General features: G+C 41.1%; 1 protein-coding gene across 2 annotated transcripts in view; it reads right to left on the bottom strand.

The window, feature by feature from the left end:
• Positions 1-18996, bottom strand: part of INPP4B (inositol polyphosphate-4-phosphatase type II B) — a 295449-nt gene that overhangs the window by 140599 nt on the left and 135854 nt on the right. For both annotated transcript variants that reach the window (XM_074991914.1, XM_074991915.1), the window contains 3 exons: positions 16002-16074; positions 12519-12666; positions 1049-1179 (listed from right to left, as the gene is read on the bottom strand). In XM_074991914.1, the coding sequence (XP_074848015.1) occupies positions 1049-1179; positions 12519-12666; positions 16002-16074 (352 nt within the window). The remainder of the gene's footprint in view (positions 1-1048; positions 1180-12518; positions 12667-16001; positions 16075-18996) is intronic.

Here is an 18996-nt window from a genome sequence, read left to right as displayed (position 1 = left end):
CTCCTGAATCAGGCTAATAAGCCATCAATGGACTCACAAATAGGAGGGTGACACAAAGTAGTCCTACTCATTATCAAGTGACTGCCAAGAAAGAGATTCTCCTTTCACCCCTTCATAGGGATACTCCTTTTCTTTCAGATAGTTTGACAAATAAGTTTCCTTTCCACTTCTGACAATTTGATGAACTACATTTAAGAGAATTCTTCACCAAAATCAATAACTTATTGAGATATTAAATCCCTTGATGTGCCTAAAATCTTTGGAAACATTTTAACTAGCATTTAGTTACATTTCATAAACATGTCTTATTATGAAAATCACACAAAATACATGTTACCTTTTCAAAAAAAAACCAATGATCTTTGTTATGAACACACTAAGCTGCTCTGACTGGTTAATGTAAAACAATGCCATTATTTCAGTGAGTTTAAATATGTAGTAATCCAGAATGATTAATTTATGAAAGCTTAACAATATATTTAAAACTTAAAATTAGCTTAAAAATACTGATGAAGAAAAAGTAAAACAGAGAAGAGCTGCATCCTTTATTACATAATATATAATGCTGTATTCAGAAGGAAAACTGACTTGCCACAACTTTTTCTGCAAATAAATCCCTGGCAAACTTCAGGGTACATCCACAAAAAAAAAAAATGTCACTGACATTTTCTTTATTCCCAAATTCAGTGCGTTTAATTAAGTACCTTCTGCATATCCAGCCTTCACAATCTAGCATGCTTCATTTTCTTTACAAAGAAATTTTAGAACAGTGTTTTTATTGGCAAATGTCATTTGCTACATTGGAGTTCAGGGATATGGCTGCAGTGGGTCAGCAGAGAGAAAAGGGGGACAGTGGGAAGAATGGGGGACAGTGGGGAAGGGGCAGGACCTGGGAGATGCAGGTGGAGAGTACAGGCAGGGCCACAGGTTGGGAAGCTTCCCTCTCCAAGCAGCGGTTTCACCGGTCACTCATGAACAGACTACTGTGAAAAGGCCATGATACATGATATTCATTACTGCTGGTACAGGATAGAGACTATTTCCATACCTGTATGTCTCCCAAGGTCTGCAAGACTGTCCTGGTACATGCTCAGCATCTGTTCGCAGTGTGAAATTACATTTTTACGCATATTGTCCCAGTGTGGAGCAAGTTCCCCTAGCTCTCTCAGGTCCTGATTCCTGCATCAGAAGGGGATCGGGGTGGGCGGGGGGGGAAGGGGGAAGATGGCATTAATCTACAGTATGTTAAAGAAAAAGGCCTAATTTAGAAAACTAGTATTTAATGTTTACCATCTACTAATCTGTTCTTTATATAATATTTCATATACATCCCCAGTGATGACTAGAGAACTAAAGCTTCTACAATTTCACATCTGCTTTGTGATCCATGTGAAAGAGCTGGTTTCAGTCAAGTTGCTAATGCATGCTCAATAACGAATATTAATATGAACTGTCTGAACAAAGACGCTGTTCGCATTGGTTAAAAATGAGGAATCCTTTAGCACCTTAAAGACTAACAAACTTATTTAGGCAGAATCTCTCATGGGCTGGAACTCACTCTTTCAGATGCATGAAGTGGAAACTTCAGTTTGTCAGATGTGTGTGCATATATAAGCACATGTGTGAAGATGGCTGTCTTACATTAACACAGCCTCTGAAAGCTTATGCTCAAGTAAGTTTATTTATTAGGTAACGAGCTTTTGTGGTTAAGATTTAATCTTTAAGGTGCTTCAGGTCTGCTTTTGGTTATTAGTTTGTTTTTGTGAAGCTACAGAGTAGGATGGCTTCTTCTGAGTCAAATAAGTTTGCTAGTCTTTAAGGTGTCACAGGACTCCTCATTGTTTTTGCTGAAACAGCCTAACACAGCTACCTCTGAAACAGTTCACTTTGGTTTTTCTATTAAATGTTCATTTGGCATAATACATTAGCATGAGATGTGAGCTATTCTCTCTTCTTTAAAAAGGAGTGGGAAGGAGCACCTAAAGAGAAGCACGCTGTCAGTTAACAGTGTTTTATGAAGGTATATTAAGCGCCCAAGTGATGAACAAAGATCAGCAAGTACTTCAGTTTCTGTGGTGTCAGCCTCATTACATATATTCTGTATACACAAAAATACGTATTAAAAAATAAAACACAGCTGAACTGACATCCATCCTCCTCCCTACCCCCAGCTCCCTGATATCGACTGTTGAATTAGGATGCATTCCTCTACCGCTTTAATCTTTAGCCTTGCAGCTATAGTCACTCGGTCAAAACATCTGTGTTGAGGAAACCAGACATGTCACAAAAATCCAAAAGGAAATCCTTTACTACTACCTGTTTCCTGTACATTGTTTGGAGGGCTGACTTGAATGAAATTAAGATCACTTTAGTATCCTACGCAGATAAACACAGCTACAGTGTATTGGGCTTTTGGTCTGTTTATTTTTACCCCCAACCTTCCACTTGAGTTTATCCCACAATTATCATTAATGTTTTAGTTTTGGGGCCACTGCTCAACAGAGGAAAAGAGCAACTTTCAATATTGCAGAAAGTTAAAGATCTCGGCTCTGCACCAGACTGAGTTGTTCAGAAGAAACTTTGCCTAATTAGCTGAAAGAAATTTGTTCTCTCCCACCAAACCCTTATGTGCACTGCTACTGTACAGTCCTGAGATGTGGAGAGAGAAATTCAGTGAGGGATCCCAAGGAACCACATTTATTCTTTTCTAAAGTAGAGATACTTAAAAACAAACAAATAAGTAAAGCAAAATAAAACACTAAATTGATAGTAACAGCTTCAAGAGAACAATGATCACATGCCATTGATTCATAACACTTTTTAACATAACTATTTTTTCCATTATTATATTTAATTTTAAAAGGGTCATAAACCTGCTCCCATGGAATTCAGCAGCAAATCTCAAATTGATGTCAGTGGAAGTAGGATTGGTCTGTTTTAAAAAAATATTACCAATGTTACTTATCACAGGTTAGGTCATGAATATGAAGATAAACTATCTTATTTACCTTTGTATAATTATACTATTTTATTCAGCATGAAGGATGAAACTAAACTGGTCAGTTTCTAGCCAGTTTCACTTCTTGAACACTTGTATTAACAAAACATTACAGTGCTTTGATTGTCAGCATTTTACAAAAAGCTGTTTTCAGTTGCACTTAAAATAACCACGTCTATTAATGCTGGGTCAAATCTGTGCAGTTCTCCTTAAGTAAGGGCTATAGATTTTGGCTTAAGAAGCTATGAAGAACTTTTTCATTTTATAAAACGTGTATTTTGTTAAAGAGTATGGGTCCAATGCTTGGATGTGGTTCACCACCACCTTTCCTCTCCAATGCTAGGGTTACCCGACGACTTATTCAGTTGCTATAGCACATAAGATTCTGTTTTGTTTTTGTTTTGTTTTTTCAGGAAGAAGGGTTCTTTCGAAGATGAAGATTATTTTTGAAAGACTCATGTCTACACTATCAAAACAAAAAGCAGTCAAGTAGCACTTTAAAGACTAGCAAAATAGTTTATTGGGTGAGCTTTGTGGGACAGACCCACTTCTTCAGACCATAGCTTTTCTTCAGCATTTTTCTTACTTTGACTGTTTCTAAATTTTGATTATTATTGATGGAAAGTTTTTTCATTGATCTGGGTAGGGTGGAATTGATATTACTGGTATTTACTGATTAAAAATCTAACTGTTCCAAAGCTATTTATAACGAAGGGCATGTGTACATTGTTACCAGACATGTCACTACAGCATTTGTTGATGTGCCCAAGCTAGTTTGATTTATCTAGTTCAAATAGTAAGAGCAGTAAAGCTACAATTTGGCTGCCTCCACTGACAGGAGTGGGGAAATTGACCAGGGCAGTAGTGCTGGTCAGTTTCCCCTTTCCTGTGAGCAGCGCCCAGCCCCAGAGTCAGGCTCTCCGCTGCCTGCCACTGATAGGAGCAGGGAATTTTACCAGCACTGCTGTGCTGATCAGTTTCCTGGCTGCCCAAGTTACACAAAATTTGACTAATGGGGTGGGGGTTGAGCAAGAAAGCAACCGCCACATAAATTGGCATCTACTGGAAATAGAAGAGAGTGTTTTCTCCAGCCCACTCTTTAACAGAAAAGACATACATATACATGTGCACTAACATTTTTTCAATGACTACACATTCTCATGCTTTTAAAATGGACAGTTAAAGAAATATATTATAGAATAAGGTTTTTAAAAGTCCTTAAGTGGAAACACAAAGAAGACATTCAAAGTGCTAAAAAGTCATGAAAAATGTCTTCAACACACCCTTTTCATCCTACACCTTCTGCAGTGGCTTCAGTCTCTTCTGTTCTTAGTGCAATAACTCAAGGGACACAACTTAAATCATCACACGCTAAATTCAAGAAAACCAATACTAAAAATCAAACTCTCATTTTCTCTACCAAATTTGAGTATTAGAGAGGCAACATACAAAAATACCTGCTTTCGGAACAGAGTTTGTATTTTACCAATGTTCTGTGACAATCTAAGAAAGAATTAAGAAAACACACAAAAGGATCATGAAATGTTTATTTTACTGGCTATTATCCATGTTTATACAAGAAAAGTGTACTGAAGGCACAAGAGGACAGACATGCCTAATGCAGAAGAAAAGTCTAATTGTGGAATCATTGTGCATTGGAAGAGGGTTCAAGAAAAGTTCAGCAGTTCATTCTTGTAATTGTTTATGGATTGTGACCATAAATGCTAAGGGCACTGGCATTAAATGACTGCAACTCTCTTTCAGTCAAGGCTAAATTTGGTCCCCAGGGATTAACAGTGATTCTGGTGGGAAACTTGTGAAACATATGCTGACAAAAGCATCTACTGTGGTATCCTCATTCTCTCACCATTCTTTTTTACTGTCAGCGCAAGCTGTGTTTCACTATTGCAGAGTTGTGCCGTGTAGCTGTTGAAAGTCTTTTTGCGCAGTTTACCATGCTCAAATAAACATGCGTTCCTTATCTGAAATCATCCAGTTTGAATACAAGAAAGATGGTTGTAAGTATCAATTTCCTGCATACCTGAGCCAAAATTTGTCAAAAACAATTGCCACGAAGCAGAACAAAACAAACAACGAAACAAAAACAATCCACAGACCCTGGAAATCAACCCTAAGAACACAAAAATAAGCAACTGAAGTCATCTTCTGGTGTACAACGCAGAAACAATCTTAATAATAACTGTCTCAGAGCTGCAAACAGGAAAGCAGATGATAATGAATCCTTTAAAGTTATAAAACGTTTCTCTTGGAGTGGGCTACTGGACCCTCCTCCCTAAGTGACTTGAGCAGACACTCTCCAGCCTCAGAGCCCAACTGCATTCCGGTACAGTACTACGTTCCAGTACCACATTGTGCTGGAACAATTTTTCTTTCAGGGATGCTGAGAATCACTGGGACAAACTGTGAATGTTACATATAATGGAAACCACTTCAAGCCGGGGGGAGTGGGACACCCTCTTTCTTCCACTCCTCAAGTTGCGGCACAATAGGAAAGACCTGACTTTAAGGGCCCACAGGCATTTCCCCTCCATGGAATATTTAAGGTATCTGAAACCCCATAAGGAGGTTAAAACTTGAGGGAGGGGAGGATAAGCTGAGAGAAAGGTTAGGTGAGCATGGAAAGGAACAGGTTGAGACATAACAGTTCAACTGATGCCATTTTCAAGAAAATAGTATTGACAATTTCCAGAAAGCTCTGCATTTTTATTTGTTCTACATGAGCAGCAATGGCAGCAAACCATTCTACCAATGATCTGGCTGCCAGTGTTTCCAATGTCAATATTAACATGAAGTTTATATTTTTTAAAGTAATTTCCTAGGCTCTTTCCTTTTAGATAAATTCTTCAAAACAAAAACCACTGTTATGGCTGAAAGTTTATCCAGTTGATTTAACCTAGAAAACAGGAATTCATCCATGTATAACATGGTCATGACTTACACCTGCTACCCCACCACCATCATAAACAGGATTCTACCATATTCACAGCCCATTCAGGTCAATTTCTCTGGCATAAGATTTTAAAAACGCAAACTTCATGGTTTCAGATATTTACATCTGAAATTTCCTGGTGTTGTTAACCATGGGGGTCCTAACACGAAATGGGATCATGAGGGAGCCATAAGGCTTTTATAAGGGGCTCACAGCATTGCCGCCTTACTTCTATAGTGCTGCCTTCAGTGCCAGAGGGCAGTTGCTGGCTAGGCGCCCAGCTCTGAAGGTAGCACCACTGACAGAAGCAGGTCAGTAAAAAGGGTGGTGATACCATTCCAGGCCATGCCACACTCACTTCTGTGCTGCTGCTGGGGGCAGCAGTGTTGAATTTAGAGCTGGACTCCCAAAAAGCAGATGCAGAGCTTCCTGCAAAGGAGAGGTTCCTAAAGATGGATGTGACCTGGCCTTTGGATCCGTCCATGACGAGGAAAAGGAAGTCCAATCCCTCCCCAGTCTCTCCAGGACTAGCAGATGGAGACTGGCACAGGGGAGTTAAAAGAGACCTTGGGCTAGCTATGTGTTTGGGTGCGGGAAGTGGCCAGGACACTGATCATGGGGCCCTGTACAGCCATCCACTTGCTCACCTGTAAGTGATCCACCCCCATGCCATGCCATCTAACTTTCGCACTGCTTCTGGCACTGTGACTGCCTTCAAATCTGGGCCCCCAGCCAGTAGCCACTACCCTGTGGCCACTCAGCTCTGTGAAATCTGGTCTCCTGTACAACAGCCAGATTCCGTGGAGAGATTAGATTTCATGGTCCAGTCTGCAATGGATCTTTCAATCTTTATTTGGTTGGGCCCTAATCATAGAAGCCACTGGTTTCCAGTACTCCTATCCCAGATTGCGATGCTTGAGGGTGGGGGCATAATCCCCCTGCCTTTTATGCTAAAGCACACACAACCTTTCTAGTCTCAGAGAGATAGCCATAGAGTCACAGAATCTTAGGACTGGAAGGGACCTCAGGAAGTCATCTAGTCCAGCCCCCTGCTTCTAGCAGGATCAACCCCCACTAAGTCATCACAGCCAGGACCTTGTCCAGACGGGACTTAAAAACCGCAAGGGATGGAGAATCCACCACCTTTCTAGGCAATGCATTCCAATGCTTCACCACCCTCCTGGTGAAGTAGTTTTTCCTAATATCTAACCTACACCTCTCCCTCTTCAACTTCAGACCATTACTCCTTGTTCTGCCATCTGACACCACTGAAAACAGTTTCTCACCCTCCTCTTTAGAGCTCCCCTTCAGGAAGTTGAAGGCTGCTATTAAATCACCCCTAAGTTTTCTCCTCTGTAAACTAAACAAGCCCAAATTCCTCAGCCTATCCTCACAGGTCTTGTGCTCCAGCTCCTTAATCATTTTTCTTGCCCTCCACTGAACCTGCTCCAGCAAATCCACATCCCTTTTATACTGGGGGGCCCAAAACTGGACACAATACTCAAGATGTGGCCTCACCAGTGCCGAATAGAGGGGAATAACTACTCCTCTAGATCCGCTCAAAATGCTCCTGCTAATGCATCCTAGTATGCCGTTAGCCTTCTTGGCTACAAGGGCACACTGTTTACTCATATCCAGCCTTTCATCTACCACAACCCCTAGGTCCCTTTCCATCATACTGCTGCTGAGCCAGTTGGTCCCTAGCCTGTAACAATGCTTGGGATTCTTCCACCCCAGCCATGTTAGTCTGTATGTTCGCAAACCAAAGCATGCAGTCCTGTGGCACCTTAAAGACTTACAATTTTACTTATAAGGGAATGCACTTTCGTGGGAAAGACCCACTTCTTCAGATTCTGGTGCAGAAGTGGGTCTTTCCCATGAAAGCTCATTCTGTTCTACATAAAACTGATAGTCTTTAAGGTGCTACAGAACTACTTGCTTTGTTTTACAACCTCTTTATTAAGTTTAAACAATAACCCCAGTAGCAACACTGAAATTGTAAATGCCCACCTTAGTCCCAGAGCAAAGGCAACATCTCAATTCCTCACAGGGAAAATGATGAACATGAGAGAGAAGCAAAGACATGGACATCACCTGTATGCACTTCTGAGGAGATGGGCCACTCAGAGAGAAGGTTGTGGTAGCACATTTCTCTTATCTCTACCCTCCTACTGCTACATTCTGTTCCAGCCAGTGGAACGGAATTCTTCTTCTTCCTCTGAGAAAGGCTGATGAAATGTATTTATTCAGCTTTGTAAGGCACACAAATGCCATGCCAATTGGTGCCAGATAAGACAGACATATTTCTGTCACTTACTCTAACAACGTCACTTTCTCATTCTAATAAGAGCACTAAATTACTGTTAGAACGATAGCATCTCTTATCTTACGTTGTCATAGACTCACAAGAAACTTATTACAATGCAGTACTTTTTGCTTCTGTAATGGTTTTGGTATTGTTACTTGAATGGGTAGATGAAATAGTAGATTGGTGCGGAGCTAGTCTACAGAACCTAAGCCACTCTGCACTGGACAGGGAAAGATGGAAGGAAATAGCGAGAGTGGCATCAGACACCAACAGGCACCGAGCCCATGGTTGATGTTAATGATGATGATGAAGAAAAAGAATACAGGTGAAGCAACTGAACTGTGTAATTTGATTTCAACACTTTATATTTCAGTCCCCGCTCCCACAAAACCCACATTTGTATCCCCAAGCAGAGAAAGGCTATTCATTTTATAAATGCATAAACAATATTAAAGAGTAAAATCAAATATTGCAATAATACACCTAAGCTTTATGTCATACCCATCATCATAATATCTGAATAGAATCATATGAACATTGGACTGGAAGAGACCTCTAGTTTAATTCCCTGCCCAGATACTTTCTAGACCAGTGCTACTTGAACTATAATCTGTGAACAACTCGCAGGTGTGCCGTGAGTGTTTGGAAAGGTAAAAGTTTTATGATAAATAACCATTTTATGACGACAACAGTAATGGAAAATACTGGAACAATTTTATTTGTACTTCTAGCAAGAGCGGTAGTAGTCTGACAACATAGCGAGGTTGACTCACATTGTGCTAGCCTCTTCCTTTAATTAAAATCTATATGGTGGGGTAGCAACTAACAATGACATGCTGTGCACGTGCTACACAGTCGTGGCATCGACGCTGTCAGCTTCTTTACGTCAGCCAAGGAGCACATGAGGCACATGACGATTTATTGAATTTATTATTTCCACCAATATGAGTAAATAGCGTAAGTTACATTTCTTTTTTAAAAAAAAAAGCCAGAAGGGAGTGAAAATACTACTTCTGAGGAACCAGCACCACCAATGATTGAAGTAGATTGCCAGAGGTGTTCCGCATAAAAATATTATTGTTTGGTGTTTTGTGGTTTCAAAAAGTTTAAGTTCAATAAAGCTTAAGAAGGAAGAAGAAAAGTTTAAGGCCATTCCTGAGAGTTTTTTTGTCTAACCACTTTTTAAAATCTCTAATGATGAGATTCCACAGCCTCCCTTGGTAACTTGTTCCAATGCTTAACTACCTTTACAGTAGGGAAGTTTGTTCTCCTATCTAAGCTAAACCATCCTTGCTACATTTTAAGGGGTCTGATACGCTTCCTGTTTGCCACATGTGGCGAAATGGACACTGTGGTGTAGCAAAGTGGTTCATCAGAATTGCACACATGGAGCACCCTCTGCCTGCTCTGCACGTGTGCCCCACCACTCAGTGGGGCAAAGCGTTGTGGTGGCAACTTCTGCAGCACGAATCCAGGTCTGTCGTGGCAGCTCATGTGGCAGAGAGAGGGGGGTGGGCCTCCAGTGAGTCACTGGCAGTTTGCGGGGCGGGGGAAGGGGGTGCCTGAGGCAATGTTTAAGTTTCTTTTGGACACCCTTGTTTTAAACCCATTATTGCTTGTCCTAACTCAATTGTTATGGAGAACAATAGATCACCCTCCCCGTTATAATAACCTTTTATGTATTTGAACTCATGTTCTCCCTTAGTCTTCTTCAAACTAAACAAATAATTTTATTCAATCTTTCCACAAAGGTCATGTTTTATAGACCTTTATTTTTGTTGTTCTCCCTGTGGACTTTCTCCAATTTGTCCTAATCTTTCCCAAAGTGTGGTGCTTGGACACTGTAGACCAGCTGAGGTCTTATGACTACAGAGTAGAATGGAAGATTTACCTCTTGCCTTGCTTACAACATCTGAGCTAATACATTGCAGAATGATGTTTGCTTTTCTTTTTTTTAAACAACAGTATTACATTGTTGACTCACATTTACTCTGTGATCCTCTGTAACCCCAAGATCCTCTACTGCAGTACTCCTTCATAAGCAGTCATTTACCATTTTGTGCCTGTGCTATTGAATATTCTTTTTAAGTGTATCACTTTGCGTTTGTCCTAACTGACTTTCATACTATTTATTTTAGACAATTTCTTCAGTTTGTCATGATCAGTTCAATTCTATGCCGTTCTCCAAAATGTTTGTAACCTCTCCTATCTTGGTATTGCCCACAATACCAAACTTTATAATGTACTCATGTATGCAAAACGTTTGTGAAGCTATCAGACAGAGGTGGAACAAGGGCAAATCTTGCAGGACTCTACTAGATACACTCTCCCAGCTCGACTGTGAACTGTCCCAATTGGTTGTGCATCCATTTTATAGTAGGTTCCTCTAGGCTATACTTCTCTAGATTATTTATGAGAGGATTTTGTGAGATATCAAAAGCTTTACGGAAGTCCAGATAAAATCACACTTATTACATCTCCTCTACTTACAGGACTTGTTACCATGTAAGAAGACTATGAGGCTTTATGCCCATATTTTCCTCTACTACTTAAACCCTGGTACTCCGATGCTTCAAAACTGATCGATTGTTTGCTCCATTGTCTTTCTGGGTACCAAAGCTAACTTGGATGGTCTATAATTCCCTGGCTGTTCTTTTTTCCCTTTTCAGTTGATAGGTACTATATTCAGTTTTTTTTCCCCTTTTCAGTTGATAGGCCCTTTTTCAAGGACCTCCCCTATCTTTTGCAAGGTCTCAAAAATTATGCTAATGGGTCAGAGATCTCTTAAGCCAGTCCCTAAACTATTCTATGATGTGTTCAATCAGGTCCTAGCCACTAAACAACTTGTCTAATTAATTCTTGTTCTTTTCCTATTTTAGCCTCAGATCCTACCCCAATTATACCGATGTCCACCGATAACCTTTTTGCCAAAAACTGAAGTAAAAAACGCATTTAACACTTTGACAGTTGCTGTATTTTCCATTATTATCTTTGCCCCCTTATTGTGTGGTGGGTTAACCCTGTTCTTGGTCTTACTCTTGCATCTTACATTGTAAACCATTCCTCTTGACTTTAGGTAGCCTAGTCTCAAATTTTGCCTTAGCTTTTCTATGTTGTCCATACATGTTTGTTTTATTTCTATTTATAATTTGACCTGCTTCCTACTTTTTATGACTCTTTTGTTGGAGTTTTAGATTTGTTGAAGGTCTCCTTTTCAAGCCAGGGGGAGTACCTTAAGGCTGACCAATGGCTAGATCCACCACTGCTGACAACAAGAGGAGCTTTGCCATTGACTTCAAGAGAAGCAGGACCGAGGAACTGTAGGAAGATTCTAGCCCTCATATGCTGCTCCAGTAGCACAGGAAAGGTGTAGTGGAGTTACAAGACTATGATGAAAATTTTCCCACTGAAGAAGCAACATAGAACCAAACTAGGCAGCCCTAGATCTCCCCACCTTGCTGAAGTCAGGCTGAAGTCAAGCCAGGGAGAAAAGAGGGGAGACTGTGGACATAGGTTTGTTACTTAGCACCTATGGAAATTCTGCGCTGCAGTGAAGTCCATAGGCATCTATGGGTAGTGAGCTGTTTTAGTCGTGGCAGCAGCCAAGAATTTTGGTGGCATAAAAACAGATTAAAGCTACCTTTGGCTCTTGCCCACCTTTCCCTGGGCTGTTTCTGGTTATGCACCTTAGAAGTGCTTTTTAATTAGACAGATATGTTCATATTGGAAAACTGTACACAGCAGCATATCCATAACCTGGCACATGGTTAACTAACAAATATAAAGTAATTACAGGAAAGTGGTTTGTATATGCACTACTCCTACGCTTAATTCCAACTCTTTTATGTATTATTGCTTGTACTGTAGTAATCCCACTATTGATACAGCTGGGCCTAAAGCCAAGCTCTCTCTAGGGCAGTTCACACCATGTTATGTGTTACTCTGATGATAAAATGTTAATTATTCAAAATATTTATATTGGTAATCAAAAGTTGATTCTTAGACATTCAGAGCCATGAATAGATTTGGCACAATACTCTGTTCAGAATCTATACGATCACTCAAATGTTAGAATTTCTGAGCAATGCACAGTGCTGATTACTATGAATTCTCATCAGCCAATGAATCACCGTATTTCCCTTTCCATTTCATAAATATTTTAGTTTGCCTTCACCAATAATTATGCATATTACTTCAGCAAAGAAACAATGCCAAAGTAAAGGTGTTAACATGTTTTTATTTCACAGTATTGTTACCCTTACCTTCTCATATCCTCCTTTATGTGCAGTCTGATTAATTCTTTGGGAACATGGAAAGAAAGTGTGCTCTCAGACATCTGTTCTCGGACACGCAGCCACTTGTTGTCAGATGTGGGAAATCTATAGAACTTACAAACTGGGTTTTTTAACACTGTAGAAGGGGGAAAAAATGATGGCATTGCTTAATTGTAGTTATATGTTTATTTCTGAACTGATCACAATGGTTTAGCCCAAAAACATAGTTATTTCTCCCTCCCCCTGTATTTTCAAAGTTAAATCCAAAGATAAATATATTAATTAAAATCATTACACTGAAGGTATTACTACCCAGTACAGTAGGTAATGAAATTCTACCTAGTACAGTAGAGATCTGGTACATTTATCATGATAGCTGTTGTAAGAATACAAGCTCAAGCTCTCTGGCACACCTTAATGAGATAAAAGTAAAAAAGCAACTTAACTGATGGGTAAACAGTGAAATCTCATGTTAACAGCTGATAACATTATCTATAACTATACAGACAGCATGTTATATATATTTGAAAGTGAAACCACATGAGACAGATGCAGCCCATGCCATATGATTTAGACATGATGATGTATCGTTCCCTAGATACATATATATCAGGGTCATTAACACAAACAGATATTGCGTATTTACTTTAAGAGGAAAATATGCTTCACTGATATGTTGCTGCAGGCTAGCACCCTTCAGAACTATATGTAACAGGCTGGAGCACAACCCTGCAAGGTGCTGAACATTCTATCTGTACATCCAGCAGTGGGATTACTCTTGTACTTGAATTCCTTGTCAGCAACACAAAGTCGCAAGGTCTCTGAACTTTGCACACTTACACTTCAGCACAGCATGTATTTTTCCCTCATGTCAGCTGTACAGTGTTATTTTCATCAAAATCACATTATGATGCTCTGCAATGAGCCCATGAAATTCCTGTGCTCGCCTTATCTCTGCTCATGTCCTTTTTTTGTTTTCTATTGATTCTCCAGAAGCAGATCACAGGATAAACACAGAAAATATATTGTTTCTTTTACTTCCTAGACAAACATTTATCTTCCAGTAAGCTTGTCATTAAACACACACCCATCCACTGCTTTTTACTTCTGAATAACTTTAGACAGCAATCCAAACCCACCAACATCATCTCTCCACACACTACTGATTTTTTCACATTATTAGTAAAAACTGACTTAGACCAGCCTTTCATCGATCTTGCCACTCACCATTGTATAATTCAGAGAAATGTATTATCTGTGATCACTTTGAAGAAACTCTTGCTTTTAAAAGCACATCAAGTGGAACTTGCAACCTACATTACAATTCACTGCTGTGGGAAGTGCTCTCTCACAGTACTGCCTATATACAGTGATTCATGCAGCATGAATAATGCATCAATAATAAACAAAGGCCAAGCCATCATGATTCATAAATACCCTTTTAAAAATCTCAGACTTATTAAAAAAAAACAAATACTTCAGAAAATTGAAAACACTGAAATTAGGGGATCTATACAAATAAGATGATTACTGGTCCGCAGAGTTATATCTCACTTCAGGAAATAGCCAGTATTGCGCATGTTCATTTTTAAATAGCTCTTGTTTATTTCCAGGAACTCTGTTTCTGAAGACATTTCATTAAACTGCTCTTCTTCCATGTAAAGCTTAAGATCTCCAAAGTATCACCTTTTTTATCATCGCTTTCAAGCCAGTCTTGAAATTTTCAATCAGCATGCCTATGACTTACGAATGTTAGGCCTTGGCAATAATTCATTTAGGTTTTGTAACATATGGGCTATTCCTGGAGTAAAGCCTTGCCCAATCCAAGTCTCCCTAAGTTTATAAAACAACAGGGAAATTAATGAAGAGAAACACTCATTTCTGTATTACACAAAAATGAACAGACTTTCTAAATATTTCACTGAGCAAAATGGAGAAATTTCTCTTTTAAAAGTACTGTATATCTACTTGTGAAAGCTAGGCATTTCACAGTCTGTATTTATCAACCTGCTTTTTCTCACATTCTCACCGTAAATGTAAAAAAATCTCAGTGTTTTCAGCTTCTTGGAAACCATTTACTTCTCACATATGCTATTCACCCCTCAAGTTTCAGAGTTTTCCTGGCATGATAAACATCTTTCAAGACAGTCAAAATTTTATTCTCTAATACACACATACAATATACACTCATGGAGGGAATTCCACACCACAGTGTAATGCAGAATTTGTACAGAATTAAGGTTCTGCACACAATTTCACATTTTCCCTGTGGAATCATGGCTGATGGTGGCCATTAGAGCTGTTGAGACAGTGCTCAACATGAGTGGAGCACCCAACTTAGTGGGGATGTAGGAGGTGCATGCTCTGGCTGCCTAGTTTGATCCTCATCAGCTCAGGAACGCAGTAGGGTGCAGGAAACCCAGGTTTCACAAAAGGTGAGGGAATGCAGGGCCACACCACATCCTCTGGAGGGAAAGAAGCTGAGGAGACTGAGGCACTGAGGGGAGGCGGGGCTTTCAGGTGTCTGCCCCACAGCTGGGCTCCAGGTGCAGAGCAGGGTGGGTGTCTGAGTTCTGGGGGTTCCCTGTGACTAGGCACTGGGGAAACAAGTGTGCTAGTATCTAGGTACTCAGAAGAGGGGGGCAATATCTGGGTTCTGGTGGGCCACACTTAGCACCCCCCAACACCCATAAGTGGTTAAATTCTGTATTCCTAGGGGAATCTTTTATTTTGTTGTCGTCTGTATTGATGACATACTTAGTCAGACATTTAGAAATAAATGACCAAAGTAAATGAAATTGGAGTGAATATACTGGGTTATTTTGAAAAATAAACTATGCAGAATTTTAAGATTTTTAAGAATTTTAAGATGTATTTTAAGATTTTTTTCACAGCATTTTTAAATTTTTTGGTGCAAAATTCCCCAAGTCATTATTAGACCAGGCTCCAAGCATGTGTGTATTCAGCAGAGTACCAGTGAGTCCAACTTTTCAGCTCCAATCTTCCTCATACCAGCAGGTAACAGGACTCTGCTCCAGTAAATGCTAGAAGTAGCGTTTTCAGGACAATACAGTACCTTACATCTCAGTAGTTCTGAAACCCTTCACAACTAGTATTATTTTATAGTAGCATATTGTCTCGGAATCAAACAGAAATGTACTCAAAATGCATTGGAATATATACATAGAGGAATTACAAACATCTTGTTCTTTGAACAACTAAAATGCCCCTTTGAACATCTTTTTTTAGTTTGCTGGTATTAAACATTCAGTGGCTCGTGCTTACACAGAAGCAAATGTTAAACTTGAACTGACCATTAAATGGGGCACAACATTTTCAAAGCATTCTGTTCAAAATCCTCGTGTGCATGAGATTTTGGTGGTTATCCTAATTTTTTCCACTAACAACGATAACCTAGTAGATTATTATAAACCTAATTATTTTAAGAATTTTTGATGTTATTACACATACCTGCATTTAATAAAGGTAAGCTGTCTTTACCACTTATGCCTTCAGGTGCTGTACATTCACACACTAATGCACACTGCAAGAGAAAAGATGTAACACACTGAAAGGAAACAATCACAAATGGAGTTTTCCAGAAGTTGCTGTGAAGAAAAGTAAAACAGTTAAATATGGGAGGCTTTGGGCTAAATATTTGTGATAAGCTGTATTCCATCCCTATTTTATTTTTAATTATTAATTTGAATTTGCCCTGTACAATTCAGTTGCAACATTTAATAGGCTGTAACACTTTCTACAGAAGGCACATATGAAGGATCGCTCCAAAATACAATAGACAAAAGTTTCCAACACCACCACAGCAGGGTATGAAATGATTTTTGACAAGTTATATACTTTCAAAGGAATTTATTTCAACAGGGCCGCTCTCAGAATCACAGCAAACAGGCAGCATGGGTTAGGGGAAGAGGCTTGGAAATTTGTTTACTAGCCTCTTTTTGACATCTCTTCCCTCAGTTGTTGATTCCATCTCTTAGTACTATAGGTTGAAACTCTGTTATCTGGACTTTCCTGGTTTGGTAAGACCCCTGCTCTGGCATAGTCAGCAACCCTGAGGGTGCTCTGGGTCTGGAGCACTCCTGGGGAAAAAGCAGCAGACTGGACCAGGAACGTTGCCAGATCAGGAAACAATGGAGCGCCAGTAGCCTGAGCAGTGGAACTCTGGAACTGTATTGTCACAGGGGCCAGTGGCTGGAGTAATGGAGATGCAGTCCCCCAGGGACTGGAAGCAGAGCTGGGCTGGGTGCCAGGAGCAGAGAGCATCCACCCTGCTCTACCCCCGGGAGCCCAGCTGTTTGGCACCCTCCTGATCCAGACACCTGCAAGCCCCCTCTCCCCTCAGTGCATTTAGTCTCCTCACCTTCCTTCTCACCAGAGGATGTGGTGTAGCCCGGCCTTTCCTTGCCCGTTGCAAGAGCTGAGTCTCCTGTGTCTTCCTGCATCCCTGAGCTAATGAGGAACAAATCTGACCTGACAAGTTCCACGGTTCGGGACCAGCCAAGTCTCAAACTTGTAAACCTTTTTCAAAGGGTCCCCTTCTGGCCTCACACTCACATATAATGCTGAGCTCTAATGCTTTAAGAAAGCTATATTCTGCATCTTGTCAACTTCTTCCCATTTTAAAGTCAACACAAAGCTTGTGGTATGCTCTTGCATGTCCTTTAGGTCTAAATGCTAAACCAACCAGACAGACAAAGCACATAACTGTGCTTTGCATCCTTCTGTTTAGTGCAGAATAAGATAAAAATAACCCTTCCTTCATGTATAGGAAATGCTTCCCAAGTATTTTGCAGCTGCCACTTCGCAGTGAAGCAGCCATAGCCTCTAGTGCAAGGGGCAGCAAGGAGTCATTTGCGGCTCCAGATGCTGTTCTTTGAGGAGCCATTTGAGGCTCTGGGGGCTGTTCTTTAAGGAGTCATTTGCAGCTCTGGATGCTGCCGCCTCTCACTCCCTGCCCTGCTGCCGCTGAAACAGTAGAACTGAATTTAATTGGTTTAATGGCAGCAGGCAGCATTAGGATCTGGCTGTTGAAAACCAATTAAATTTAGTTCCTTTATTTCAGTGGCTGCAGGGCAGGGAGCCACAGAGAGCCCCTCACTTGCTCCGCTACCCAAGCAGCCTAACCCCTCCCATGGACATGCCTTGGCTCACCACCGCCAGAGGAACACCATTCTTTTGCTGGACATGTGTGGTTGCCTGGCGTAGGCGCCTCACCATCTGAGCACTCACATCCCCCTTGGCTGGGCTAGGAGGGCTGGAGCCAGCTGCATTGTGCCCCTTCACAGCTGTAACTTGTGCAAAGGGCTGTTTTTGGTCCGGCTGCACAGATTCCCTCTGCCCTGTGCTCTCAGCACAGCCCTGGGGAGCCAACTTCACCCTCCATGCACTGTGACCCCCTTTCCACCCAGAAGGGCCCCACCTCCCATCCTGCTGGCTGCAGCAGAACCTAGGGTTAGAAACTTTCACTCCCTGGGGGGACTCTGCTGTCCTGCCTGCTGTCCAGCCATGCTGCCACATACCCAACTTGCTGACAATATATAAAGCCAGTGCCCCAGATGGTTTGTCCTGGGAGCTGGACTGTTGCTGAGGCAGGTTAATCCTGTGGATGCTGGGGGTGGGGGATGTTTGGGGCTGAGAGGGGTTAATCTTGGGGATGGGGAAGTAAAGCTTGGGGAGGGCAGGGATCACAGCAGAGTACCTCCTAGAGGCCACTCCTGTCAAATGACACAATTCTTTGTCTACACTACTCCTAGTATGAACCAGAAAAGTCCAGCTATGTAAAGGGTGCTCCCTCAAAAAGCTTGTTAATGTGCCTGGGGATGGATCAGGAATCCTCCAGGGCTGGCTCTACGAAGCTCTTGTGGAGGTATTCTGCAGAAGGTTTTGGGGTGGGCTGCTTTATTCCATCCATCATAGTAGGACTCTTCCCCATGCCACATTAAGGGGTTGGTAACTTCAGTAGTCAGTGATCGTGGATCACTCTGGCACACAGCATAGCAGCAAAATGTCCCAGTCTCTGTCTAGAATCCTGAAGACATCAATCCCTTTCTGGCTCTATCACCCTCAGGTGACTGATATTGCACATAGTTACCTAGGTGAACTGGGGGAAGTTTCATAAGTGCCCTGGATGTGCCCTGTTTGTGCTTGGTCAGAAGAGATCATCCCAGAGCACAGCCAGCATGTTCAGGACAGGCTCAGGGTGGGGTTTCCAAACCAACTGCGCAAAATCTGTCTCTCTCCACCCCAAACCCACTGCTGCTACTTCATAAAAGCAAACACATTAGCAAACACTCAAGAAATATCCAGGTTGCTGTGGGAAAGGGAGATTGTACTTTACGGCCATTAATCAGAGATGTTTGACAAGCAGAGGCAAAAAAAATCCCTCCTGCAAACCAAATTCTGCTGTCCTTGCATCCTGCCTAATATCTAACGGCAAAATAAGTAC

This window comes from Carettochelys insculpta, chromosome 4, assembly GCF_033958435.1.
Source record: "Carettochelys insculpta isolate YL-2023 chromosome 4, ASM3395843v1, whole genome shotgun sequence".
In the NCBI taxonomy this organism is placed as follows: Eukaryota; Metazoa; Chordata; order Testudines; family Carettochelyidae; genus Carettochelys; species Carettochelys insculpta.
This window is presented reverse-complemented; position numbering and strand designations above follow the sequence as displayed.